Source organism: Harmonia axyridis, chromosome 1 (genome assembly GCF_914767665.1).
Source record: "Harmonia axyridis chromosome 1, icHarAxyr1.1, whole genome shotgun sequence".
Lineage (NCBI taxonomy): Eukaryota > Metazoa > Arthropoda > Insecta > Coleoptera > Coccinellidae > Harmonia > Harmonia axyridis.
The window spans coordinates 80,269,126-80,296,525 of record NC_059501.1 but is presented as its reverse complement, the minus strand read 5'-3'; the positions used below and the strand labels follow the sequence as shown (position 1 = coordinate 80,296,525).

At 36.1% G+C, this 27,400-nt stretch overlaps 1 protein-coding gene across 5 annotated transcripts in view; it reads left to right on the top strand.

The window, feature by feature from the left end:
* Positions 1–27,400, top strand: part of LOC123678346 (sodium/potassium/calcium exchanger Nckx30C) — a 91,628-nt gene extending 64,228 nt beyond the window's left edge. For 4 of the 5 annotated variants that reach the window (XM_045615358.1, XM_045615349.1, XM_045615342.1 and 1 more), the window contains 3 exons: positions 13,913–14,117; positions 17,554–17,806; positions 22,469–27,400. In XM_045615358.1, coding sequence (XP_045471314.1) covers positions 13,913–14,117; positions 17,554–17,806; positions 22,469–22,709 — 699 coding nt within the window. In that variant the 3' untranslated portion in view covers positions 22,710–27,400. The remainder of the gene's footprint in view (positions 1–13,912; positions 14,118–17,553; positions 17,807–22,468) is intronic. The other variant, XM_045615366.1, reaches the window with a different exon arrangement.

Sequence of the window (27,400 nt, the reverse complement as noted above, 5' to 3'; positions counted from 1 at the left end):
CAGCAATCTTAAATATTGAAGCTTTTTGCAACTTTTTTTAAATTTTAGAACAAATTAGCTTTCCAAGGAGATCCAAAGTCGATAGTTAGTGTTCAAATGCCTAGAGCACGTGTACGCGGAATTTATCGCCAGCTAAGTGAATTTGAAAGAGGTCGAATTATTGGTTTACGGGAGCCGGGGTTGTCATTTTGAGAAATCGCTAACCGTACGAACAGAAATCCAACTACTGTTATGAGATGTTGTCAAGCGTGGTTTGATAATGCTCAAAATCGAAGAAGAGTAGGTTCGGATGTCGAAGGGCACAAATGGAGTTCGAGATCGACATCTAAGACTTATGGTCATTAGAGAACGATTTGCGACAACTCGATTATTGGCTGATGAGTGGTTAGGATATCAAGGCCATCCTGTTACTGTACGAACGGTTCACCGCCGGATAAAGTCTTTTGGACTGCAGCATTATCGACCCCACCTTATGACCTCTAAGGGTTGAGCATCGCCGGCAACTACTACAGTGGTGCAGAGAACATCAACATTGGAATGTGCAATGGCATCAGATATTTTTTGATTTTTTTTTTGTACCTCCAATTCAGAAACACCCTGTTTATGATGGGAACAATCGAATCGGTAATCCGAAAAGCGCTATTATTTCGAGTAAGTTTTGATTCGAACTTCGTTATGAATCCTTTCTTTACCTTCTGAGTAAATGTTGTCAAAAAAATTGTGTGTGACAAAAAAATTGGGCATTCTCATTTAAAAAACAGGATGGTATCGTGTTTCACCACTTTTGGACAGGCTGTAAACTCAAAAATAAGTTAAGCTTATGCATTGAGTATTGTTGATTCCGTCAAAATTTGAATCATTTTCTTAGCCCAAAATTTCCAAGAGTTATCGACAGATCGAGCATTATCGACTCACCCTGTAGGTATATTGTTCCTTTGGTCGATTCCAGCGGTTCTATTTCGGTTCAAAATAAATGGGAAATTCAACAGAACTTATAATACAAAAGTAGTGTGTTTTCACCTAAATCATTCAAGAATTATTTTTAAATCCTAGAGAACACAGAGAGATAATATCATTCCGCATTTTCTCTGAAAATTAAAATCCGCCGAGACCGCTTTTATATTCCCGTAGGTCCATTAAAATAGCCTCACAAAGAATGTGCCACTGAAAATACACTTTTGAAACCGCCCTTTCCATGTTTTCAAGTTAATTTTGCACAGAATGACGTTTTTTCGGAGGAGCGTAGCCGGCAATCTTGCTGAATATGATCGCAATTAAATCGCAATTTCGCTGCAAACTTTGGTTACTCGCAACATTAAAGTATGAAACTTCATAGAGGAGAGAATAATTGCAATGGCGGCAGCTAATCACTGAACTTTAGCTGTCGTAAATGTGGACTATATCTCTGTTTAAAGCGATTATTCCTTTCTGTTACATCGCCAAAAATTCGATTCGAATGTAAATGGAACATATAGAACAACTACAAGTAACGGGTGTTTTTTTTCGAGGTATATAACTTTAAGTTGGCATTACTGTTCAAGATGGCGACCGATTTAACAGCTGTCAAGTGATTTATTCTCAGTTTGGTATGGCAATTCATCGTGAATAGATTCAAGCCTGATCAACGTTTGCAAATAGTGCAATTTTATTTCGAAAATAATGGTTCTGTGCGGAATACGTATCGCGTACTACGTCCATTTTATCGTTTAGCGATGAAGCGCACTTCTGGTTGAATTGCTACGTCAACAAACAAAACTGCCGCATTTGGAGTGAAGCTAATCCTCAAGTGTATGTCGAAACACCGTTACATTGAGAAAAACTGACTGTTTGGTGCGCTTTATGGGTAGTGGAATCATTGGTCCGTACTTCTTCAAAAACGATGATGGTCAGAACGTTACAGTCAATGGTGCTCGGTATAGAGCCATGATTACTACTTTTTTCATTCCTGAATTGAACAACCATGATGTCCAGGAGCTGTGGTTCCAACAAGACGGCGCAACATGTCATACAGCTCGTGCCACAATCGATTTATTGAAAGACACGTTTGGTGACCGCCTAATTTCACGTTTTGGACCTGTGAATTGGCCTCCAAGATCTCGTGATTCAACACCGCTAGACTACTTTCTGTGGGATTATGTAAAGTCATTGGTCTATGCGGATAAGCCACAAATCCTTGACCATTTGGAAGACAACATTCGCCGTGTTATTGCCGATATACGGCCACAGATGTTGGAAAAAGTCATCGAAAATTGGACGGACGTCCAGATTGGACTACATCCGAGCCAGCCGTGGCGGTCATATACCAGAAATCATATTCAAAATATAATGCCACAAGATTATCTTGCGGATAAATAAAATTCATGTCAATCGAATAATCCATCGTTGTTTTATTGCAATTTAAAGTTTTAAAGCTCTAAAAGAAACACCCTTCACAAGTATTATTTATGCAGATTATTTCCCTTATGAAATTAAATATATAGATTTCAAAATACAATTTTTGATTGATATTAAAAAAAAATGAGTGAAATACAAACGTGTGAGAAGCTTTTGAGCGCTCGTCATTAATGGGCCCATTGCACTCTTGGATATAGCCGTATACAGTTTTGTGGTCCACAAAGGTGCAAAAAAATTTTTTTTTGTTGCCCTGTGTAATCTGCTGAAATGATTCTGAGCACATTATCCATACGCATCTCTTTATATAGGCTGAAGACATGGTTTTCGATGAACAGGGTGTTTCTTGTAGTCCTCTTTTTTTGTTATGATTATATCAGTTTATCGAATCCTTGTTTTTTTCGCTACCGATTGGTAAATTAACACTAAAACTTAAAATTGATTCATTTATCAAAGCTCACCAACGGGGTGTAATAATTTGAATTTTCCTGAAAATTTCTAGAGAATTGTTTGAATTTTTTTCGAAGTTTTCATTGTGACTGGTAATTAAAGGCTTGAAGAGTCTGTATGGCTAGGTTTCTTGTAAACCCTGTAACCTAGTTTTTCTTCCAGGTTTCTTATACCAAGTACTAACACTTACAGAATTGGCAAAGAGCTTTTACAATTATAACTTCCTGTCATACTCATAAGATCTTGTGGTTCAAGAAATGTTTCCAATGCAATCTGAGATTTCACAGTTGATGAACTTTTGATGAATTGCAATTCACCATCCATTTTTCATGAAAAGAGCTCTAATGGAATTGTGGGATTTATCGCTCCCAATAGAAAATGGAAAAACACATTAACTAAAGGTCAAAACTCATTTCGAATGAGGAAATATTTGCTCAGTAATCCATAATTTCATTAATGTATTTCTTTTCCACCGTTTGTGATTGCTACAGAAAAACAAGTAAAGAATATTTGAGCTGAATCGGTCCTAATTATTGTTCTGACATAGTTTTTCTAAGCTGAATAATATAATGCAAATTGATTTTATTTGTTAGTCAGGGAATCCAACAGATATTGTTCTGATAGTCATTCTACTTTAGTTTCTTATTGGATTCATAATTGAGATTGATAATGGGAGATAATACTCAACGTACACAAAACAAATTCCATTATACATTGGCTTCTGCCGTTTTTTCCGAAATTCGAGGCTTTATTGTAAAAAACTGGTGATACATTTATGATTCAAAGTATTGTCCATCGATGGCCACTACTTTCTCCCATCTTTCGGGCAGCGTACGAATTTTGCTTTGAAAAAACTGGTCATCTTTTGAAGCGATTCACGAATCGATCCAATTTTTTACTTCTTACTTTTATGCTTACAAATGTAGGATCCAATTATTGTTCCCTGTAAATAATTTCGATGGTCAACCGGATGCTTGGAGACCTATTAGTTTCTTCTAGTGTCGAGGGCATGACAGTTTCAATTGATTGATAGGGAACGAATTCTTATTGTACATATAATGTAAAAAGGATGTGTAATTCTTCGGGGTGTCGAAGAATGTGTCATGTCGGTTGTAAAACTTAAGGGATTTACTGGGGTTGGGAAAGTTCGAGAACAAGATGGTTGTACCAGATGTGTTACATCTGTTTATCAGGTTCTAGTCCTTCTAGAATATTCGATTTCCAGGAATCCGCGAAGATCTTTGGGGCGGTACGGCAAAAGCTCTTAGTGGACTAGGGGATAGTACCTTCCCCTAAGGGTGTGGTCGAACCGAGAGAAGGGAGGTCTATATTCGAGAGAGGGTAGTTCCAATCGGCAGAGAGCACAGTTCAAATTGAACCGAAGACGGGTACAGACGGTACAGTTTAACTTAAGTCGAAGACGAGTCAAGTTCGGGCAGTCAACTTAAGACGTAAGACGAAAAGACGTTTCGCGGACTAGATAAAGACGAGTCGCGAACAAGTTAAAGACGAGGCGACGGAAAACTTGAAGTACGACGAAGACGTGATAATCCAAGATGTTTCGAGTAATCAACAAACGAGTTAAAGACGAAATTCAGTACCGTAGTGAGAAACTTGTAATTGAGACGTAATTAAGATCTTCTCAATACTGAGTTTGTACTGTATAATTGTGGATTTGTAAATAGATGTAAATAATTCAAAAAAGTTCAATTATTACAAATCCAACAAAGTCACGGAGAAAAAGACGAAAGGCCAGGTAATCGAATCATACCTCTAGACGATCGATTAACCAAGCCTACACAAATACCAAGAATATTTTATGACATCAACGATCTATTTATTTTGACTACGACTTACCGCTACAGCCATGTATTGCAAAACGGCGGAAGCAAAGTAATACACCTAATATTTCCAATATTATTTCTGCATTTATGAAGAAATTAATACAATCTCATTTTGAATATCAGAATAGCTTAATATCGTATCACTCAATAAGTTCCGAACTCAATCAGTAAATACATATTTTTCTTTAAAAATGCGAATTTATACATCGGCATAGGCACCGTCAAGAATAATAGATGTATTCCAACGATTTTCTAACTGTTCAAGTCAACATATCACTTTCGAAAGTGTTTGTCGATGGTGCAGAGTCTGAAAAACATACTCATCATTCCATTGCTTTCCTACAACAGTATTTGTTTTCATTAAAAAGTGTGGGTATTCATTGAATTTTTTTTTGTGTCAATTAAATATTGTGTGTCAGGTTTCGTTGAGAGAAGAAATAATCAACCATAGTGTGAACCTCGCAATATTTTCATGTGAGAAAGTAAAAAAATCTAATAAAATTTTTCGGACACAAGGAGCAAGGGGATATTAAGTAGAAATCACTGATTACTGGAAGAAAGGAAGTAGGCACAATTTCGTTTCCGCTGACTGAGAAATCCACTTCTGTTAAATTGAACTAATTTCCAAGGAAGTTGAAAGCCTCTTAATCCAACCTTGTCTCAATAACTTCCTGTAACCTGAACACCAAGAGGGAATTCAGAGACCACTGCAGAGCAATATTAAGGGGTCCCCTAGCTTGCGGATGCGTATTTTGGAAATATGTTTGTTAGTCGGAACATTATCCGAAGGAGAATGGACTTGATTAGGAAACTCGACCATAAAATAATCTTCGGAGTTGAATATTTGCTCAACCTGAAAGGATTACTACCACAATCTTGCCAATTCATTTCTGTTAATGATTTTCTTCCTTAATTGTAATTTAAGCAGTTGTTTGAAAGGTCAGAATGAGGGACTAAGTGGTAGTACACAGTTCTGTTGAATGAATCTTTCAATGAAATGAAAATAAGCTAGGTTGTGTATGATATCCAAAATAAAGGGGTTTTCCAAGAAAAAGTGTCATTTTGAATAGACCACTATCTTGCCAGCTGTCACTTTTATGGCTGTCATATTTTGACAATTTACGACTACACCATTACTAAAAATTAAACGCTACACTCTTCAACAACGCATGGAAATTGTTACACTTAGCTAAACTGAAGCACTTTTTAGGTCGTTGTGAAGCATATTTTCGACCGGCAATAAGGAAACTGGTGTTAAAATTTGAGCTGTTGGGATAAGTTAGTGATGTGAAGAATCAAAACCGTGTGCGTCGCTCAAGAACAAGCCCGTAGTGTCTATTTAGGATCTTAGGAATTAGACATTCCACAAATCATATTACACCCTATTTTGCATAAAGGTTTTATAAGTTCATTTAACACAAAAACTCAAGCCAACAGCGTCCTGATTCGGTCCTTGGAACGCATCAAAATGATCTGGATTTCCATGTAAAAATCATCTTCAGTGATGAGGCCAATTTTCACTACGTGAATCAGCAGAATTCGTGGCTCGGAAAATACAAGAATACTTGTTGAAAAGTCTCTCCATCCTCAACGTGTCACTGTTTGGTGCAGTTTTTGGACTGATGACCACACAAGCAACGAAACAATTACAATTTTGCAAGAAAAGTTTTCTTGCCGTCTTATTTTCCGAGGTGGTTACAATTGGCCACCGAGATCTTGTGATTTAACACCTTCAGACTTTTTTCTTTGGGTTCACGTGAAACATGGAGTCTATGCCAATGTTTCATAATCGATTCAAGACCCTGGAGCATGGCCGAAGTGAGTAATTTTGGCACCTGAAGCAAAGAATTTTTCGCCCCCCCTGTTGAAAAAGTTTCAATAACATAACCAAAAGAATGATGATAATACAGAACTTCCTTTTTCACATCCACGTGGCACAGTGTACGTCCAATCATACCACAAGACGAAGATAAGGGCGGTAGAGCATGCAAAGTTTCAGAATCGTTTCGAAAACTGATTGGGATTACAAACATGTGTTCCGGTGAAAACATTTGGCATTTAACATTAACTAGTTTGGAATGCAAAATCGTAGGAATTTTCATTTTGTTAAATGTCTGAACATCGGCTTCCAAATATATGATTCGAAAGCGAAGATAATGTTGTTTTTCGTCTTTATGAAATACATGATGATTTTATGCCTGTTTCAATGAGGACAATAGGGAATCCTGTTTAAATGGGCTTAGTAAAGACGGTTTAGAGATTTTCATTGCAAAACCAGCGTTGGAAAACCCCGCGAAGCGGAACAACTTCACGTGGTTTTTAAAAAACAAAGATGAATTATGAAAAGTTTCCAGGATATAATGTGGCAAATTTGCGAATCGGTCATGAAAAAAAAAAAGATATGGTGCTGAAACCGTGGTAACAGTCAGTTGGCTGATATCGATTTTCATTGTTAATGACATACCTCCATCTTTATAATGAAATAAACCTACATCGGTTTCTCCGCAAATATACTCTTTTTTTCCATATCGAAATGAAACCTGTTATTGGAAAACCCGTCAAATGCACACCTCTGAATACGTAAAACTTTCGCAAAACCTAATTAACTGGTTATTGCGTCAATTGGACCAATATGCGGAAAATTCATATTCCTAGCGAATAAAAGGGTTTACAAAGGAAGAGTATTATATAATAACTGCAAAGAAACACCCAGATGAAGCTGTTTAAATTTAAATTTTTTTTTTGTGGAAATTAGATGGAATAACAAGGAGTTAATGATTGAAATTTAAAGAAAAAAAAAACGAAGGGTTTACAATTTTTTTCAATAAATTTGTCAACAATATGTTTGTCCACCGCGATTATCTATACACTACCCAACACGTCACGGCATTGTACAATAAGATGATCTATTTCTTCTTGAGGAATACTATCTCAAGCCGCCAAAGTCCGTGGGGGCTGGGGTAAATTTTGTTTCGCCTTTATAGCTTGTTTGGGACATCATGGGTAGGACATGATGTCCCAAACAAGCTATATAGGCGAAAGATCGGAGGATCTGGGTGGCCATGGTAAAATATTCACATGAAAGAAGTTTAAACTAACTCTAGAAACACGAGGTCGGACATTATCTAGCTGAAATATTGTATTCTCGAGCCGGTTAAAGTAAGGGAGAACAAATGGCTCCACTATTTCTTGGAGGTAACGCAGCGCTGTCATGAGCAATAGAACCCCATACCATAACGCCTACTGTTCGGTGTACATGAGGCTCAACATCAAACTGAGGTTCACGTCTTTCTCCCCGACGTCGTCTAACCCTTCTGCGGCTATTTTGTGCACCCAAGGAGAATCAAGATTTATCAGAAAAGACGACCTGATGCCATTCAACATTCCAATGTTGACGTTCTCTGCACCACTGTAATCGTTGGCGGCGATGTTCAACCGTCAGAGGAAACACAAGATAATGCTGCAGTCCAAAAGACCTTATTTGAGGGTAAACCGTACGGACAGTTACAGGATGGCCTTGTTCTCCTAACTACTCATCAGCCAAAGATCGAGTTGTCGCAAATCGGTCTCCAATGGACATAAGTCTTAGACGTCAATCTTGAACCTCATTTGTGCCCCTTCGACGTCCGGTGCCTACACTTCTTCGAGTTTGGGAATTATCAAACCACGCGTGACAACATCTCATAACAGTCGTTCTGTAGATTTCTGTTCGTACGGTTAGCGATTTCAGGAAATGACAACCCCGTCTCCCGTAGATCAATAATTCGATCTCTTGCAAATTCACTCAGCTGGTGATGAATTTCGCGTACACTTGCTCTAGGCATTTTAGCATCAACTAAACATCGACTTTGGATCTCCTCAAACAGCTGGATTGTTGTAAAATTTCAATAAATGACAACAATATTTAGGTAACAAATATTGTTCACATGATATTTTTTCCCCAAATCTCAATCATTTACTCCTTGCTATAAGTACTATCTATGTTTTGCAAAAAAAAATATATAAAATGTAAACAGCTTCTTCTGGGTGCTGCAGTTTCCTTGACAATGGACTAGTTTCCAATTTTTTTGTTAAGGATTAATTCTAAAAATTTAAGTTAAATGAAACAAAAATGTGGAAGAATCATTGAAATATCTCTAGAAATGAAAAAGTTATGGGACTTTGCGCTTGGAAGAATAATTTCATAGTACGTGTAAGTGTCGTGACGTCACACACTAGACGACTGGTATTCAGAGTGCTTACGAATTCATTGCTGTACAATCACTTGTGCCGTTCGTGTCGTGTTTTGTTCGTTACACGATGGCTGAAATAACTTACTATATACATACATATAAATTACTTTTTTCTCTTTTTACTTTTTACTCCTCACATAAATATGTTTTGCCATTGATAGACTTCAACAACCAGTACTCAACTACAAACTGTTTTATGAAACGTTTTTTAAATAAATCATCGTTATAAGTTGAACCATGATGAAGCAAACTCAAAAGTAGATACTTATTTGAAAAGTTCAACTCCTTTTATTTCTGCACTGACATAAGATGGATTTGAAGAAAAGAACTCCATCACTGCGAATAAATCTATTTTAGGCAAATTGTCACTTTGTCCTTTCACGAAGCCTTCTTCCATTATGGTGACATAAAAACAAAACTTGAGTTAAAACTACACTGTACAACTACAAACGGCGCGAGAGCCTTGGCGCGGCTAAGTATTTAAACGTAATTTATGGTGTAGCGATCACAGGCAAGAGCCGTGACGTCACAGACCAAAGACGTTCCGCGCTAAAATACGTAAATTTAAATAATCTATTTCTCAGTCATTTATTGATGGATTTTTAAAATTTTTTCACTGATTTATCAGTTTTGCTCTATATTTCAATTCTATCGTGTCAAATATAGTATTATCAACATCACTAAACTAGTCCATTAGTAGGTATATAAGTTTTTTGTTTTATGTACTTAAAAGGTACATTTTTTCTCATCGATAGTTCGAGCGACTTCGACTTCCAGTTCCACAATAATTCTCGCTCTCCCAATTACTTCTGTTAATCAGTCTCCGGGAAGTAGCTATTATTTCCCATCAAATAATACCTCTGAGGATTCGCCTTACCTCGGTAATAAAAAATGTGAGAGATGTGGTCCATTTTCAGCAGATGAAATTCCATCTTCTCGGATTCTCTCTCCACAGGAACTGGGTGGTGATTGATTTGAGTTTTCCTTCCGTTTCTCCCCGAGACGCTCACACTGCGTCGAATCGGAAAATTTGTGTTTTCCTGCAGAAGGAGGAAACGGGAAGAGGATTATATTTATGGAAAGCTCAAGGTTTTCCCGCAGATGCATATTTTACTTCTCGGGGATTATCTTTCGAGTTTCGGGAATGAGATGGAGATTTATCATATGGTTTTTAAAGGGCGTTCAGCGGTATCAATGGGACTTTGATGCTCGTGAAAAAGTTGGAACTCCCACATTATTTTCGTCTGGAAAAACTGTCGTATACTGATGGAACCGTAAATCAATTTCATTGGGCTAATATTCGCCAGTCGTTTTGTCGTTCTCCGAACAGATGGCTTCGAGCGGAAGGACCTAGAACCTTCAAGTTTTCAGGGTATATTCGGATCTCGAATTCTGCAGTTAGGTTTCTTCAATACACAAGATCCGACTACGTTGAGATGTTGTGAGAAATTCACAATTTTAATCTTTATGCATATTATGTTGACAGCGTCATGAGAAATAAAGGGTGATTCACCGCGATGGCCTATAAGACGTTTATAAATAACTAAACATGGTTTTGTGCTGAAAATTTGCATATACATACTTCGTCAAAAGTCTCAACTTGTTGAATGCACAATATGACAATTATTTGTGTGTGGAATCTTATCACATAAATCAAAGCAATTAACTTGCAAAAAATGTTTCTTGTTCGGGAGAATACCAGTCAAAAGTCTCAACTTGTTGAATGCAAAATATGACAATTATTTGTGTGTGGAATCTTATCACATAAATCAAAGCAATTAACTTGCAAAAAATGTTTCTTGTTCGGGAGAATACCTATACATGTGTATTCGAAGATAATCAGTTTTAAGCGCATAACAAGAGTTTTAATATTGAGAATAATCCGTGGAAAATGACAGGACATCTAATTTCTCAGTTTAACCGAACAAGAATGGTAGCCGTGCATCAAGAAGCTTTGTCGAACCAACCTATCGCGCAACGTTTGAAAATTCCACGGACTTCATTAAGACGCATAGTGGCCTTTTCCTAGATACCGGCAGCGTCGCCCGGAGACCGGTGCCTGGTAGATACAGAGTTAAAGCTGCAAGAACAGACTATTATATCGCAAATTTAACTCGAATGGTATCTGTAACAGCCCTTCGAAGTTATTTTTGAGGACCTAGGGATGGGTAGTCTCCACCAGTACCATGAGGAGACGGTTGCATTCCTCAAATTCAAGGCCAAGATGACCTTTGAGAGTACCTCTTCTATCACCTGCACTTAGAGCTACCTGCCAGTACTGGGCAGAACACCATCAGGCTTTTACCTCAATGGCGCTACGTACATTTTTCGGAAGAGTCACGATTCGGTTTACAAAGTGATAGTCGACGAGAAAGGGATTGGAGAGGTCCAGATAGACTAAAGCGACTCAATTTCGCCGGGGAAGTTGCAGCCTATTAAGGCGGATCAGTAATGTGCTAGGGGGTATAATGTTCGGTCGCCATAGCCCTCTTATTATAGTGAACGAACGATGACTGGTGTCATCTACATAGAAACTATCATTGAACCAATCATTGTACCTCTGCACAACGAATTTGGGGGTAATTTCATTTATCAGGATGATAACGCCACACCACACCGCACACGAAGGGTACAAAACATTTTTCAAAAGAACAATATCCAGAGAATGAACAGGTCAGCAAACTCTCCAGATATGAATCCAATTGAGGACGTATGGGGTTACTTAGGGAGAGCGATATTCAATCGCCAAAAACCACCTTCAACTTTTAAGAAATTGAATTTAGCACTTCTGAAAGAATGCAATGATATGCCCGAAAATTTCATTAATGACCTCATTTGTCGGATGCCCAGGCGCCTTTGGCAGTTGATTGAAAGAAGAGGTGGTAATATGGACAATTGAATTTGGATGCAGTTGTGGAACAGCTATAATTAATCAAAAATAATCGATAAATTTAGATATTTTCTCATTTTTCCTATTTTGCCTCATCCTCCATAAAGCGCAACAAACAAAGATTACCCATCAAATATATTGAATTTAAATAGAGGAAAAAATTCATCTCATTTCCAGAAAATAGATCGTTTATTTTGTCAGAAACCTAGGGGGGTCAAGACTTTTGGCGATGTGTATACTATAGTTTAATTCGACTCCACACCAAAGTGCAATACTTTTTGTTTTTTTTTATATCAGTTTCTTCAATACATAAGAGAATATTGATTTCAATAAACGTATCATATGTTTCATATTCCAAAATTAAAAACACTGAAATATTTCCTACGCACCTGTCACAACAAGATATTCTTATTGAAAATAATGACTGAAATTGCCTCATATAACCCTATTTCATTTTTATGAACAAGGATAGCTTTCGTACGACAATAAAATATTTTATGATAATATACGACGAATAATAGGACATTTCAGTGTTCACAACCGTAATAAAAAATTGCTGATTCAAATTTGATGTGTTTCTGATACGGAAAAATTCTATACGTTGCCCCATATCACATTTGCCCAACAAAAGATGACAAGGCCAATATTGTGATATATACCAGAATGATATTCTGAAAAAACCGTTTTGAATTCATATTTGATATCCATTTAGACTATTTCCTGTCTTTGTATTCATCCTTACGCAATCCCAGTTCTAAAAATAATAACATCAAATGATATATACCATATATGGTGGATGGCGCTGGAGTACTGGAGGATGGCACGAAATGCTCATTGTGAGGTCACTGTCCAAGTTTCTTTCAGGCAGAGATACTTGCAATCGAAAGATGTGTTGAAATTAACCTAGTAAGAAATGCGATACAGCGCTACATTCTGACAGGCTGCAATGGAAACATTGAGCTCGAATATAATGGTATTGGAGTGCCAAAAAGATAGACAAGAATTACAAGGTCCGTTTAGTCTGTTGTCGTGGTCATTGAGGAGAAATGGAGAGGCCAATACATAAAAAAAACGAGTATAAACTACTCAGCCCCTTTCTGTACTATGGGTAAATGTACCTAAAAGAAAGAGAAACACTCTGTCAAAATCTTCCTGGGTTGAAACATTCCAAAAAATGTATTTGAAACTTGCTTTGATACTGCAAGATATAGGAGGTATTGGGATCTTAGCAAGAATATGCTTCAACTTCTCACAGGGCGTTGCCGCCTCAGGAAGCACCTCATGGAAATGAACAGAAAACGATGAGTCCAGATTGTGTGGGGAAGAAGAAACTGCAGATCACTTGGTTACGGAATACCCAGCCAAAGCAAGCTAACGCAAAAAAATGCTTTGGACTTGTAGAAGTGAGGAAGTAACCTCCTTGATGCCATCACAGAGCTGTGGTACTAGAGGGCGAGCTGTAAACTACTGCGACTGAAGGCGAAAACAGCTCTGATAAAGGCACAATTGACCAATTGTCATGGTGCAAATAAACCTTCCTTAAATCCACGTCTACATCATCCTCACCTAAACTATTTACCACTATTAACCAGGTACTTACTATAAATATCAAGGTATTGACTTCTCTCACCTCTGATCAGATTTATCGATAAATATTCCTTCAAATTCTCGAATTATTGATTTTTGAAATTTTCTGCGATCAATTCGAAAATTGTAGAGACTTGAGGCGAAATATTTCACATTTCAAAATAAATACAACTAATGATCAAAAACAGTGGGGTAAAATTAATGAGGATCATGATTCGAAATCATTAAACAATGTTAAAAACAAACAAACCATATCAAATATGGCTGCCAATATGTCTTCAAAACAAACGATATAATACAGTTTCTGTGCTTGTTACATCTCACCTACGATATACGTATAACAAAAAATTTGGTACAAATGTAAGTATTTTTAATGGAAATACCACATCAAACCAACTTTAAAGACGCCATTTTGAACCGACACGCATAGATCGAAACAAGAAAGTCGTTCCAGTAGATCGAAGTCTGTGACCGTGAACGGAATTTCGAATTCATTATGTGTTTTTCATCCTTCTCAGAGACGTATGTCGTCTGTTCGAGCACGCAAGTCCTTGACATCTCAGGCTGTGGTTTGTCTCCAGGTCGGGGAGCCAGAAGAGGAACCACCAGAAGCCATGGATATGGGATGGCCATCGAGTGCCAAGAAGAGGATATCGTACGTCATACTTGCACCTATTGTCTTCCCGCTGTGGCTCACATTGCCAGACACAAGATCACCCAGGGGTGAGTACCTTTATTTTCTATATTTCAATACTTTAACCTCCAGATGAGGAAATTTTATCCATCGGTGTGAACTTAGCGGCTTACTGTTAGAATTATCGAAGATACACGATTGTTCGTGCTCAGACCATGTATCGATATTTGATTTAATGATTATTTACTCAAAAGAGTACAGCTTTGAATTATCTATAATTGCTTTCTTTATGCACCACACTGAAATTCATTCCGTTATGAATAACAATATTAGATCTACAAATCAGTCGAAGTTGATATGTCAGTAGAAAGCTAAATGGGGTAATTTTGGATTAAAAGAAACCATAAAGATATTTCATTGATGAAACCATCCAAGAAATATGACTGATTTAGTTTAGGTCAGACTCGTCATATTCATCTCCATATTACGCTCTCAATAAGAATTCTTGGGCACACAGAACTTCTTGTAGCAAATTCAATGCCAGTTTCAGATTACGTAGTCAAATTTGATATTGCTACAAGGATAACTAAATGTAATTGATTTTATGGAAAAACTTGAAATATTTCGTGAAATGTTGAATTGAAAAAGAACCTTCAGCATTTCGACCATGTGTCATATATTATTTTTTGTTGCAAGTTACTTGTATGATCTACTCTTGAAGCTTAGCCCTTTCAAAAGTAGACATACAGTCTAATCAGTTCAACAAAATTTCATTTCAATGTATCAGGTTTTTCAAGAAACTATGCATGTGAAATGACATATACATGTCTGAACGTCACTTAAACTTGCAATATTCTGACACGGAAAAGTTGTCGGATATTTCGGCAAAATCGTTCCTCGGATATATTGCAAGATTCTTTTTAAACACGAGATGGCAGCTTTGATGATCGATATCGCGTAGAATTCAGGAAACGTCTCTGGAGTCCTAATGCCCCCGGTAATACCAAATCGATAAAATCAGTTAGGTAATGGCTGCGGCGACGGTAATTCTGAGAGTTGTCGATGTCAGTTCTGCATTTTTATCGGTAAAATGCAGGAATTCGGAGAAAACCATTAGTATCCTCGGCTTAACGTGGTCAGCCAGCAGTCTGAACCCATTTCACGGGAGAGTTACAGGTTTGGGAGTGTTCGAAATTGTGGGATCCGTGTGGAATTTTTGGTTAGGAACCACGAGATCCTGTCGATGAGGATTGAACGTCTTCCTGAGATTAATGAGGTAGTTACAGAATTCCTCTTGGTTGTTTGAATTTTGTGCAAAGTTCGCAATACAAACGAATTAAGCAAGTAGAAGCCACATGTTTCGTTAGGATAAATAATAAAAAGAGGCTCCGTGGAAATTCTATGGTCCGAATCTAGATTACTCCATGATGGGGACAAATTTGGCTTTGTTCCTATTGATTGAACGCTTCTGTGTGGCATGGATATCTGACATACAATAGGGATTCAGTGTCACTCACCAGAAACGTATTCCCTTATCCGAAGGATGAAAGATCTAGTTAGAAGTTACGAGGAACTGTCCAACTATTAACCATTGGATAAACAATAAATAATACTATACGACCCACATAATGAACCTCATGCAGCTGTAGGTAGATGGATATTGAAGACCTTTTAAATCGAGTATGCAAACAGCTGAACATACTGTACAAATGTCCTGAACTGATCAGTCTGAAAAGGACAATTCTGAGCAAGGCAGATCTAAATCCTAACTCGAATCTAAAAGGCCAAGACTCTTAACAACGTTGTCACATATGTCATTTTACACAAATCGCCAAAACTTTTGGACCCCTCTCGTAAATTGTAAATAAATATTTATCATGGATGGTTTTTTGTACATTTAATCTATATTCCTTCTACATGTGCTTGACATTCAGAAATGTATACAAAAACAATTTCCTCTTATTCTACATACCAATGTTTCAAAAGTGGTTCATATTGATTTAGCGTGTTTAAGTGATCATTGAGTTTTTATTTGCAATTACGCCTGGTAATAGATTGCCAGTGTTCAGTAAAGCAAGAATAGTGGCTTTGCATGATAAAAGTCTGCCGAATTATCGAATTGTAGATAGGCTAAGGATTCCTCACACTTCAGTTATCCGTGCATTTGTACCAGGAAACTAACAGCGTTCACTGGAGACGGTGAACTGGGTATCATAGGGTAACTTATGCAAGAGAAGATCGGTATCTAGCACGATATGTACGTGGGAATCGAACCCTAACAGTCTCAGCTATCCGAACATATTTAACAAGAATTTTGGTCACTTAATTTCCAGTAAAACAATATGGTGAAGACTGGCTAGAATCAAATTGCGTTTCAGAAGGCCATTAAGAGTACCCAGATAACTTCCCAGACACATAGCCGCTTGTCTACAGTGGGTACAGGAACACAGAAACAGGCTGTTGGGTCAGTGGCGAAATGTCTTTTTTTGGACGAAACCACATTTGGTTCAGTTGGTGATAGTCAGCACCATAGAATTTGGAAAGGGTCAGGGCAACATTAAAGACTTACTTTTGTCAGAGAAGTCATTACATACCAAGGAGGATCAGTTATGTTTTGGGGAGGCATAATACATGGTTGTCTTACGTAGCTCATTCCCATTCTAGACACTATGGCAGGGGATAGATATGTTCGGAAAATTATTGAACCCATTATTCAGCCTCTTCGATATAAAATTGGAGCCAATTTTATATTTATTGATGACAATGCCAGGCCCCATCATTCACGAGAAGAGTACAAAATTTACTAGACATTGCGAATATTCAAAGATAACCATTGTCAGCAAATTTGCCAGACATGAACCCCATTGAGAACCTGTGAGATTTAGAATTAGAGTTAGAATTAATCCTCATAGCACCCTCAAGGCACTCACACTAGCGGACAAAGAAACAACATTTCAATGGATACCATTAATTCCCTTATTGTTTCCATGCATAGGCAAAACCCCTGCCTCGATGGCAACTATATTGAATAATATTCTATAAAAAAATGTTTTTATGTTAGCCTAAGAACTCTTCAGCACAACTATTTTTGATTTCAGCTTTTCAATTTACGAAGCTAAAACAGTTCATTTGTAATAATGTGAATTCCAAACAATTTGTCAGTTCTTTTACTGCAAAACACTTATTTATGTCAAATTGAGATGACTAGACATCTTGTACAGACTCAAATTCAATAAAATTGAAATGTTTCTTAGCTACATAAAAACGAGCCCTCCTTAATTTTGTTGGTGTAAAAAATGAGAGGTACACCTCTTTTATCTCAAACACAGAAAGACAATTATTCAATATTGGAATGATATAATTATAATATCACTGATAAAAAAAGAAATAACGAATATTTTTGTACAATTCTCACCGTTTCGCCCTTAGCTGAGAAAATTATCGGCCCTCGAAGGTACTCCTGAATAACCCCATACCCAAGATCATTTTCCTCAACATACCGTCTAAAACTACTTTCTTTTACAGGGAAGAAGTGGTTCCCGATCACATTTATAGGGAGCATCCTCTGGATCGCCGCTTATTCGTACTTGATGGTGTGGTGGGCCAACATGGTGGGCCATACGGTTGAGATACCGCCGGAGGTCATGGGCCTCACCTTCCTTGCAGCTGGCACATCGATCCCGGACCTCATCACGTCGGTCATAGTGGCCCGGAAAGGTTTCGGGGATATGGCCGTTTCCTCTTCAGTCGGCAGCAACATTTTTGACGTTACTGTCGGGTGAGTACAATTATTGCTGTTAAAGATCTTCATCATTGAAGTGCTCGATAGGATAAGAGAGGTCGAGTGCGGAAGTGTAATTTATTGAGTAAAACAATTATAAACAATGTTATCATCAATGGATGAGGTGAGGCAAGGTGTTTGGAAAATACAGAACTGTCAAATTTCAATGACAAATAGTTATAACTAAGATGTCTTAAACACTGGTGGGTTCACATACTCTTGAAAAACCTTAAGATTAAACTTAAGATAAAACTTTTGAAGGGACCAGCCTTCTTAGATTTCAATAGGTCAAATTTCACTTGATTTCTACATCGTTTCTTATAGCGCTGCTCAATTCGCCGTTCTGTCAATGTCGTTTTGAGGTTAAATTAACAATGAAGTACGTTTGAATAAAAGGGAAAAGGGACCGATGCTGAGCTGAGTCGCCAGAATGATCCTTAACAAAATCTAATCAGTGAACACACCAGTATTTTAGACTTTTTAGTTTTAATCATGGTATTTTAGAAAACATCATGTCCACAGTGATCTCGAAAAACTTCATATTACATTGAGTCATGACTGAATATCAAACATGTATTGAATATCAACATATGCGTGGGACTACGATCTCATCGAACGGATCAAAATGAACACTATAATATCTAAAATTGAAAGTTTACAGAAAGGACCCAAATATACTAGCCAAGTCGAATTATTCTTTACCCAACTAGAGTTAGCTTCTGGTGTGTGGAATTCTATCTGAGTTGAACAGAAATAAGAAAGTAAAGATTTAAGACAAATTATTTTGTGAATGAATATGAAAAAAAATTTTCCAATGAGAGGTTTCATTTTGAGTATCTCTCTATCTAGCCAGCTGTCACTTTTGAAGATGTTATCTTTTAACATTTGAGAACTTGAAACTACGTCATTACTATGAATGGAACGATACACGCTTCAAAAACGCATTCACTTCAAAAACGGTGAAAGTTTTGTAGTTACAGTTAGTAAAACTAAACCAATTTTGGGGCGTTGTGAAGCACCTTATCGTCCAGTGATAGTCAAACTGGTGGAAAAATTTAAGCTGGGACAGTTAGTGATGTAGAGAATCTATACTACGTCGGTCGCTACAAAACAACTGAAAATAATGCTGCTGTAGCCCGTAGTGTTGACGAAAACTCAGGTTTGTCGATTCCTCTTAATCTTTGGAGATTACACCGTATTTTGCATTAAAACTTAGATCTTGATTCTTTTATAGTTCAGTTAACACAATAACTGAAGTCGATCGACCACTAGCAACGTCTTATCTTTGCTGATTGGGTCCTTGAAATATATCAAATTAAACCAGATTTTCATTGAAAAATCATCTTTACTGATGAGGATCATTTTTACCTCGGAGGCTACGTTGAGGAGCATAATGATCCTATTTGGAACCTGGAGAATTCAAGAATGATTGTTGAAAAGCCTCTGAACCCTCAAGGAGTCAGTATTTGGTGCATTGTTTGAGCTGGTGGTGGGATTTGACCTTACTTATTCGAAAATGAGGCTGGTGCAACTGTTACGCCAATGTATTGCGCTACTGAGCGATTTGCTTAATGATTTTTTATGGCTTATAGACCAAACAAGCAATGAAACAATCACAATTTTGCAAGAAAAGTTTCCTGGCCGAGTTATTTCTCGAAGAAGTCATCAAACTTCAGACTTTTTTCTTTGAAAGATGAGGTTTAAACCAAATCTCCACAATGCATTCAAGGCTTCAAAATGGAATTTGTGAAGTTATCGAGGACATAGAGCCAATAATGTGCGAATTGGTCGTTTAAAATTTCATGATGATGATATGGTTCTACCAGTAGCCGTAGCCGTGGCCACCATTTGGCTATCATAGTTTTCCATCGTTGAAAGCATGCGTACGTCTTCACAAAGAAATAAAAATCTATTGATTTCTATGAAAATATACTTGTTTTCAAAAGAAATCAAAATGAAACCTCTTATTGGAAAAACCTTTATAAAGAGCTACGATCTCATTAAATGGAGCAAAAACACTATAATTCCGAAAATTAAACGTTTCCTCAAAGGGCCAAAAGATATTACAAGAAAATTAGAAAATTCGAATACAGGAATTAGGACGAATGTTTTTGTCAGTTCATTCAACCTCTGCAGCAAATTCTGTTGAATTAGTAAATAAATTGGGAAATGTAACCAATTTAAAATTATGTGAAACAGCATCTAGATCCAGTATACTTACAAACGTAAAAACTGGGACAAGACTCGAGGAGTATTAAAAAAAAATCGATTCGCTTTTGAGGGCCGGTGAACCTATATAGGATGCCTTGTGAGAGTGTGAATATTTTACTGGGAACCTAAAATTCTGAAATAACAGACGTTATGATATAGCGATTGGTTTGGTGAACAAGCGCTCAAAAATAATAAATTTTCTTGCAAGTAATGGATACCTACCCTTAAATTTTTAAGACTTCCGTCTAGTTGTAGCAAGAAATGCAAGGAAGAAGCAATTCATCAGGAGCTTATGTGCCTCTGCCTGTTGTTGATAATAAAACGGAAATACCCATAACTCTGAAGCATTTCCTTTTCAGATGTTATTCGGTTTGTAGAAATATCTCTTCGAGTACGCCATAGTTTATGTTTTATTCTCATTACTCACATTGCCCAGGACTGCTAATGACAAACTGGGAACGTGATATCGTAAAACTGGGATTCTCGGGAGAAACCTAACTGGGACTGTTGTGAAATTCAATATTTCATTAACGTTCTGCGCCAGGAATTCGAGAACAACTGAGCCATCAAATGTAAAGAGCTTTTGGCTTGATGTAATATTTTATTACAGCTTTGGTTGAATATGAGAAGGCCACGGAATGGTGATTGAAATAGGAGATAAATGAATTGTTTGTTTACTAGTTTGAGCAGGTGGCTTGGAGATAACTTTAAGGTTTTCTTATAGGAATGACACAATTTGAAATGATTATAATGTCAGCAGTGTGCATCATTAGTTTTTGCCATTTTGTGAATACTGAAAAAAATGTCAGAAGAATTCATGGACGATAAAACTATGACTACTACTTCATGGGTGAAAAAACATCAAGATAAGCACCTGTCAGACTCGAACCCTTCTGTGGGCTTGGCGAAGAACACTACAGGCCATCTGTCAGTGGGATTTGAGAAGAAGAGACCTCTTGGAGGAACACACCCATACTCGCCAATATTTGAACAATTTTTTAATTTCTACAGCAATAAGCTTCTTAAGCTGCCACAAAATGACCTTTTGGTAATTGTGGTACCTTTTGGTGGAAATTTGCAGGATTTTCAGGTCAGAGAAAGAAACATCCGAGTGCTGTGATGTTATGAATTGGCTTGTAAAAGGATCACACACCTAGACAGGTCAGCTCTTAATCATTTCAAAGGCTCCTGAGAATTTTGATAGATTTTCCAACACTATTGAAGATCTCCTTAGGACTGATTGAGCAGAGTATAAAAGAAAAAGATCAAAAACGGTCGCAGTTCGAAATGATGGGCCCTAGCCAACCTACTCTGATAATGTAATCCAATATATCTCATATCTGCATAACTATATACAGTTCCGGTATATCCAAGGGCGTTATACTGACATCTGGATGAACGTGCACACCTAAGCTCCTAAGTTCACGTCAGTGATTCAGTAATATTTTTATATTCACATTATTCTTCATATATAATGTAATATATATATACTCTTAACAAGAGTGATTTAAGCAATAAGGAGAAATTTTTCTAAGAATTTCTTTCGATGCCTCACTTCCTTATTTCATTCATCAGAAGCTGCATTCAAGTAGTATCCAAGCTTCTTTATGAAAATCTTCAAGTGTTTAGTATTACATCATTCATTTTACTGGCTCAAATGAAATCGTAGCTTCATATATTTTTTGATATCGAATCCATGATTAGCTTTTAGTTTTTTCTATAGAATATTGAGACCACGTTCTTGATTGTGTACTATAGAATAAATAGATCGGTTGATTCAGTGGGAGAACCGCTTATGTCTAAACCAAATGTTGGAAGTTCGATCACCAGATCGTGAAAAAATTTTTTGTTACCGAGAACCATCAAACCATTCGCACTTGGGTTGAAAATTATCAGTGATTTGCCTAACGTGGCGATAGCACACAACACCAAGTTTACACAGAACATAAACGCTTCTCCTAATTAGTAAATGTTTTAATAATCTGAGAGATTTCACAGAGAGCCAGGGAAGTCAAAATAGATCTTGTCAGGCCCGAAAAACTTAATTATTTGCTTCCGTGTACAAGCTACATAACTGTAGTTTTATATAACTCACTTCATTGACGATTACACCAAATTTCAGTGGAATTTGATGAGTAGATGAAAACATGAAACAGATTCTTTCCATCAAAGAACTTGTGATTCCGTTCGAGAGTTTCTCTGTACAGGTTGCTATGACGAACAGAGAATTGATTTCGAATTCTTCATTAAATTTAACATAAATTTGGCGAAATATTGCCAGCTTCTACCCTGAAACAAGGCTGTGGAAAGCATTGAGCAGAATTATTATTATTATACAGCCTTTCTTCATTCCAAAGAATAATTGCTTTGGTATACTCGTAGTAGAATAAAACTCAAAGAAGACTCTCCTTAATCCAATCTCTATTTATGATTTTTGTTTCTGTGCAGGTTACCAGTGCCTTGGCTGCTTTTCGCCATCATCTATGGAAAACCTGTTGAAGTTAACTCAGTAGGAATGGTGTGCTCCATAACTATCCTCTTTATGATGCTTATCTTCGTGATCATCTCCATAGCTTGTTTCCATTGGAAGATGAACAGAGGGCTTGGTTTCACCATGTTCTTGCTCTACTTCGTTTTCGTAGCGGTGTCTCTCATGTTTGAATATGAACACTTAACATGTCCAGTGTAAAGGACCTTCAATTGCAAGGTGTACCAATAATTTTGACTAGTTGAGGTTAGGTTGATAACGAGAAATTTAAATAGGAGGTTTTTAAAGCAGTCGCTTTTGGTAGAAACGACGTATATTGACATTTTAAGGGACAAAATTGTATCGAAGAGAAAGATTTCTATTGTAGGTGTAGTCAAGAACCCATATAACCTATACTGTCTATACCAAATAGGCTTAGTATAGTGTAGTCAATACAATGGTCATTTCTATTGAAAGCTTCATTGTTATTTTTTACAGATAAATCGATAGATTGAACAAATAGAGATTTAAGAATCATGTTATATGCTACTGGACACGGTAGCTCACAAGTATTTGCATATTTTTTCAGAATGGACATCGAGAACACAGAGATCTAACGTAGTTTTCAGGTTGAACAAGCGAAACGAAGTAATCACATGCAAATATCTGAGATATACTGTACTTAGCACAAAAAACGTCGACTTCCAAAATTGATTTCATGAGGTCTAGTTGTTAGAACATTGCCCAAATCATATATAGCAATAATGTATAGATCCTAGAAGAGGAGAACATGAGGAAACCATTTTTTACTGAAAAATTAATATAATCAGGAGACGACAAACGAAGTAAAGAGTCATTTGAACATTTTCAGTTTTGGTTATTTATAGAATTTTTAGTAGACGAAAGGACTTAGAGAATAACATTCTGAGATAGGTTTCATTTTGAGATAAGTTGGGAAATTGGTTGTTGCAAGAATCTGATGAAAACACTAATCTCTGTTCGATGTTGGGTGGTTTTTGTGGAAATATGTTCGTTGTATATTCTGCCAACTATGGGAGAACTAGGTACTTTTTTCTCCATTTGATGTAACTTATTAGCTAGCTCGTGTTTTACCCTACATGACAAGAAATTATTTCGATGGTTTCTACTTTAAAATAAAGCTCATTTGTCATAATGCGACAAGGATCGAAATATAGCTTTTAGTGTTAATGCTTAAGGCAGTAGTAACTTAGTGAAAGACTATTTTCCTGCCATTTATGCTGATAGATGCACTGTTGTTGTTGATGTTGATATATATTTTATTGTTTTTTGTCATCCGTCCTGAAGAGAGCGAATTTTCATGATTTCAATAGAACAAAATGAGATCGTACTAAAAAAGTGAACGAATCAGTATGTATCGAATTTTTTTCACTACCTGCATTTGCATCAAGTGGAGAATTATCTCTAATTAATCAACATTAAGAAACCCAGTGAAATTCGATGTTAATCCCAATGTCATGTGTGCCTGTAGAAGTATGTGTTTCTTCATAAAAATATACGCTTATTGAATTAAATTTCAAAACGACACAATATGAACAACAGCCAATTTCTTTAGTTTATGAGAAAACTTCCCGATGATTATATGTTGCACTCTAGTTAGATAATAGTGAAATATACATATCTATCCTGTAGATAAAAGTGTAGAGAATAAGATTTACATACAGTATATAAACGAACAAAATTAAACAACATAGAGATTATTGTAAATACATTTTTGGGCACTAGTGTTTTTAGTCGTTCTTTGTTAAGTGCCTGCGATTCTTTTGCGTTACCTTTGTGATACTAATAGGTAAACTTTCTCTCATCCCCTCACTAGTAGAATGTTCTAACGCTAACTTTGATACTCGTCTGTGAAAGTTTTCCTGAATATATAGGTAACGTTTTCAACAAGATTTTTGAGTTATCCATTAGTTATTAGGGATTCTTGAACGGGTATATTGACATATATTGAAAATTTAGGATTGCTAAAATATGGAAGGAAATGTACTTTAAAAAAAAAAATTGTCCTAATATATGTAGTTCTTAGGAAATCGTTTATGGTCGATTCAGAATCAATTACTTGCAGACAATGGAAGCTCAGTAATACATTTTATAGTGAATTGTACCACGAATGAATAATTGTAACTTTTATTCCCGGGATGCCAAAGTCGAGGGAGTAAAAATTCGAGGTAATAATGACTATAATTGCGAGTTGTTAGCTCTAAATTATCTATGACTAATTTATTTATCTGAGATTTTTGATAAATCATTTTATTTTTCAATATCACTAAAATTAATATTAGTTGGTACATTCAGTTATTTGTGGAGAACAATTTTGTATTTTGACCAGACGGAGGTAAAAAATATATCGTCTTACCAATATTTTTCACTTCAATCAGAGAAAGGAACCAGCAGCCATAATTTCGAAAAGTGAGATTGCGATGATTAGGCCATTTCTTAAAATTGTTGCATACGTTTTATTATTATTGAATTTAGATTTTGTGGATTCAAAGTAGATGTTGTTGCTTCAGCTAGTTGTACAATTCGTCTTCATGAACCAATAAAATACACTCAATTATCATTAATTTGGAAAATTTCGTGAATTCAAAAGAAGACTCAACTATTAATGTAATCACTCGTTATTAATCCCTGAGGGAATTTTATTTGATATTAAAAATGCAAGAACCATAAGTATAATACTCACAAAATGAATTAGTCGTAGATAAAAATAATGAATATCATCACTAGATACAAAATTTGAAAAAAAAAATTTTGTTTTCATAGAATTTAGTGTTATTAAACTTTTATTGAGAATTATCGTATTGGATTTTATATCCATAGAATCAAGGAAAAATGAACAAAGAAGTGATACACTGAAAATTTTTCGAAGTGATTGCATATATTCAGGAAAATATTATTTAAGGACCACTTGAAACATAGTGAAATTTATGCACGCTAAGCTTTAGAATTTTCGGAGAGACCTCAATTTTATATCTATTTCTCTGATTTACTTGGAAATTACACATTTTTGCACATATCTTCTATTTTCGAACAGGCAAAGTTTAAAAAAAAAGCTTGCTGAAGAAATGCAACAATTTGAATATGTAAATATAATGCCGATATGGATTATGTAATGTTTCTTGAATATTTGAATATGTTTCTGTTGTCACAGAATATGAGATTCTGCTTCATATAGTCTTAGCGATATTTTCTTATAATTTGTTGTGGGTTTGATATTCAAACTCTGTAAGTAATACTGAGAAAGAATAGGCTATAGTTAATATAAGAAATTTACTTTTCTCTTCACAATTTTTGAGAAGAAATTGGACGTCTAAATCCGTACAAGAAACGATCTTTTCGCATAGAATTCGAGATCAATATATACCATACTGAAGAAACAACCAAATCAAAAGAAGAAAGAAATGCACATGTTGGAGACACTGCCAAAATTAAAGGAGACATCGAGAATAAAATATTTGTAGTGAGAACAAAATGAATGTACAGGGTGTTTCATTACAAACTGGACAAACATATATAGTCGTGTACATGACACCGGAAGAAGCATTCTTGCCTTATGACATATACTCGTTTTCGAAGCATAAGCGAGATACAGGATACAGGACATTTCTGAGCAATAGTTTATTGATTGTGGTCAGGTATGTATAATCCTTGAAGTTAGGATTTTTGGTCATATGAGAGTATTTTTGAGTGCTCGATTCAGAAGAGTTGTTCACTTTTTCTGATTTGAGCTCTTCAAAATACCCTGATATGCCCAGAAAGCGTAACTTCAAAGGTTATATATAACTGACCACACTCAATTGGCTATTGCTCAGAAATGACGTTGCACACTCGCTTGTACATCGAACACGAGGTATATGTCATAAGACAAAAATGATTCTGCCGGTGTTATCTACACAGCTATATATGTTTGTCTAGTTTATAATGAAACACCTTGTATTGACTTCGAATTGTTGCGAATTTATCAAGAAGAAGAAACGATGAAACATATGATGCTATAACTATGATCTAGAGTAGATTAACCCATTAAGGATCTAGAATACTTCAAGCGGTCGCTGTTAAGGTTTTATAAAAACTTAGTAAATATATCGTGAACCAAAATACTAAGAATTGGGACTCAAAACATTTAATGAAATAACATATCGACAAACTGCAAATTGATTGAAATTGCAAGAATTCCTAGAATTCAAGCTTGCTTCAACTCGATGTTATTAAAGAAGTAGTAGCTTCATCATCATCATAAAAACTAATGCCACCTATTGAAGTGGTTAGAAGTTTTGATTCACGGTGTATGAAACTAGCACAGATATTTGCGAGAATGCTGATGAGTAACACACTAGACAATTATATCTTAGCCTTTTCTATATAACTAAACTCAATTCATTCGGAGAGTTCTATGTAAAAACTTGTTAATATAATATCATCTTTGATTTATTCTCCAAAATCAGTATCTGCAGATACTTCTCAAAAATAACTTCAGTCTATTATACTCTGGAATCATAGATAGAGAATTCTCTATGAACAAGAAGTGTTCATAAAGAATACTCTGTGATTAACTAAAGGAAGGCTCATTTTCTGCCTGATTTCTATTGGGAATGTCCTGGACTTTTTTAATTTCAAAGTTGTGAGCTAACGAAGCTTATAATGTCACTGAAGATATTATTATACGAAAATTTTACACTTGTTAATTATTGTAAAGACACAACAAAATAAGAGTACAGATGAAATTGAGAAAATTTTGGAGATTACGATTGTTAATGGTATAACCTGTAGATTGTTATTGCTAGAGAATTTTTATCATTAGAGTAAATATGATATCAAAATACCATTGCGATGGTGAGTTACTTTTTGCCGACAATATAATATGTATATTAAAA